Source organism: Cenococcum geophilum, assembly GCF_001692895.1.
Source record: "Cenococcum geophilum 1.58 unplaced genomic scaffold K441scaffold_15, whole genome shotgun sequence".
Lineage (NCBI taxonomy): Eukaryota > Fungi > Ascomycota > Dothideomycetes > Gloniales > Gloniaceae > Cenococcum > Cenococcum geophilum.
In genome coordinates, this window is record NW_027137573.1 from 259,599 (window position 1) to 262,012 (window position 2,414).

Consider the following 2,414-nt stretch of genomic DNA (forward strand, 5'->3'; position numbering starts at 1 on the left):
GCGTTACCCTTTTTAGGTTTTATTTCCTAAGCCTAACTCTATAGAGCCTATGCTGCGACCACGCTTTTTATATAATGATTTACTGCTACTACTTACACGATCTTCCGCGAGCTTTATAGTATTAAGTAATTACTCTACACAGCAGATTTTGTTAAAGAGGTCTTTAGTAGTTCTTACCCGTTAGGTGAAGTTCTGGCGGAAGAGCTCTACTTATAGGTAGGCTAGGAGATATAAGAACTAAAAGTCTATCTGTTATTTAGGATTGATAAAAGGGGTATATAAGAAGAGGTCCTCTAAGCTATATATACAGGCTAGGAAGACGTCAAACCTCTAGTTCTCCTTTATAATAGCTATATAGTATATTATAGCGTTATTAAAGCGTCTTACTATAGGGTTCCTGATTTAGTCTTGGACTATAGTCTTAAATTCATCCTATAGTAAAGGACCCTTGTCCTTAGTGCCTAACCAGTAATAAACTAGTTAGGTAATTATCTTCTCTTTTATAAGACCTTTAATGGCCTAGCGCGTACGTCGCTTATAGTTATAGTTAGCGTTATTAACCTTAAATCGGTTCTTAACTGCGGCGATTTACCGGTTAAAATGCTATTAAGTAGTACCGCTAATATTAGGTGGTAACTTCTTAACTAGGGCGTTAAGATTTGTTTAGCGTATGCGTTTACTATATAACTTATACTCTTTACTAAAGAGGTAATAGGAGGGCTTTATTAAATTAATAATGCTCTATAAGTTAGCTATTTTCTTAGCTAGCTTATCTAGCTCCTTTATATTAGCGGTATTAGGTAGAATACTAGTAACCTTACTAAGCTTCTATTAAGCCTAGGTATATAAGTTAAACTAGTCTCTAGCGTTTATAGATATCTAATTATTTTAAGGTTTAGAAGGTGGCTTAGATTCTACTAGTGTGCTTTTAGCGGTTTTGTCTACACTAGATCTTAAGGCGTTCTGCGGTTATATTGCTAACGTATTACCGTTAGGTATAGGCGTTAGTTTTCTTTTTAGAGGCATTATAGAAAAATTAAACCGGCTATCCTCCTAAGGGGATTAGTAAGGATTTGAATATAAGGTAAGGATATAGATAGGGAGTCTAATAATAGAACAATAGGTATATTATATAGACAGAGACAAATCCTTAAGGGAAAAAGGAGGAGTCTGTATGTGAGGTAAGAAGGGTTTTCCCTAGGCATGTATAGAGCACGTACCTCACGGGCGAGTCACCCCTAGGTTACCCTAGGGTCGCCTATACCTTACGGCTATATAACTATCTACTTAGGTTTTACCTAATAATAAAAATAACAGTTTTAAGCCTTTATAAGATGCCCTAAAAGATGCCCTAAAGGAGAACTATAATTAACGTACTCTAGAAGACGACTATAATCCTAATATAATTATAGTAGATATACCGCAACTATAACGCGGTAGAGGTCGCCTAAAGGGATTATAAAATCGCTAACATCTTATTAATTTTAAAGAGCAATTTATTACCGCTATTAAGAATGGAATTAAGTTATTAATGGCCTTTATAATAACTAAGGAGAAGGCTAACTTTAAGCTCGCAAAATAGCTCTAAAAAAAGGTTATATTATAACTCCTAGAGCTCCTTTCTAAGCATCTAATAAGTAGGAGATTAACGGTCTTATTATAAAAGGAGTCTTTAAATTTAAGAAGTATAACCCTACTAAGTTTAATAAAGTTTGTATCTTTAAGTTAAGAATAGTTAACAAGATTAAAGGCAAAGCTACTAACGCCCTATTTAAGAAATTAAGGCTTATTATCTAAGGTTATAACAATAATAGTAAGGAGGTAATTCTTATATAATCTCCTATAATTTAACGAGCTAGTTAGCGAGTTATTATTATACTAGCTCCCTCCTTAATAAAGAATAGAATGGCGGTCTATTTATAAAATATTACTTAGGCCTATACCTAATTAGAGATACACCTTTAGCGCTTAATATTAGTATATTTTTTAGAGCAAATTCATTACTAATATCCTAAAGATATAATTATAGTTATGCTTAAGCCATTATATAGAATCGCAGAGGTAGGAACCTATTAGTAGGCTACCTACAGTAAGCACTATAAAGAGAAGCTTTTAATAACTACTTCTATATTTAACCTATGCTTCCTAATTATAACTATAGGAACTCTATTTAGAATTATTAGCATATAAACTAATAATATAATTATCTTAGGAGACGACTAATTCTTAGCTCTTAAAGANGANNANNTAGTAANNNTAAATCTTATAGNAAAGCTAAAGNAAAAGCTTAATTTAATAACACNATTACTNTTTAATANATACANCCTCTCCCTAAATAAGGATTCTATTGCTTTACGCTAGAAGGGTTAAGGTAAGAAGATTAACGTTATTAACGCTAATTCTTTAAAGTAAGA

The 2,414-nt window shown here is 32.5% G+C and overlaps 1 protein-coding gene across 1 annotated transcript; it reads left to right on the top strand.

The window, feature by feature from the left end:
• Positions 1–1,641: 1,641 nt before the first annotated feature.
• K441DRAFT_554601 (uncharacterized protein) lies at positions 1,642–1,797 on the top strand (the record flags this gene model as incomplete). The annotated part of the gene is made up of 1 exon (XM_067643235.1): positions 1,642–1,797. A coding segment is annotated over one exon (156 nt), but the record flags the coding sequence as incomplete, so codon positions are not given.
• Between the last annotated feature and the right edge of the window lie 617 nt (positions 1,798–2,414).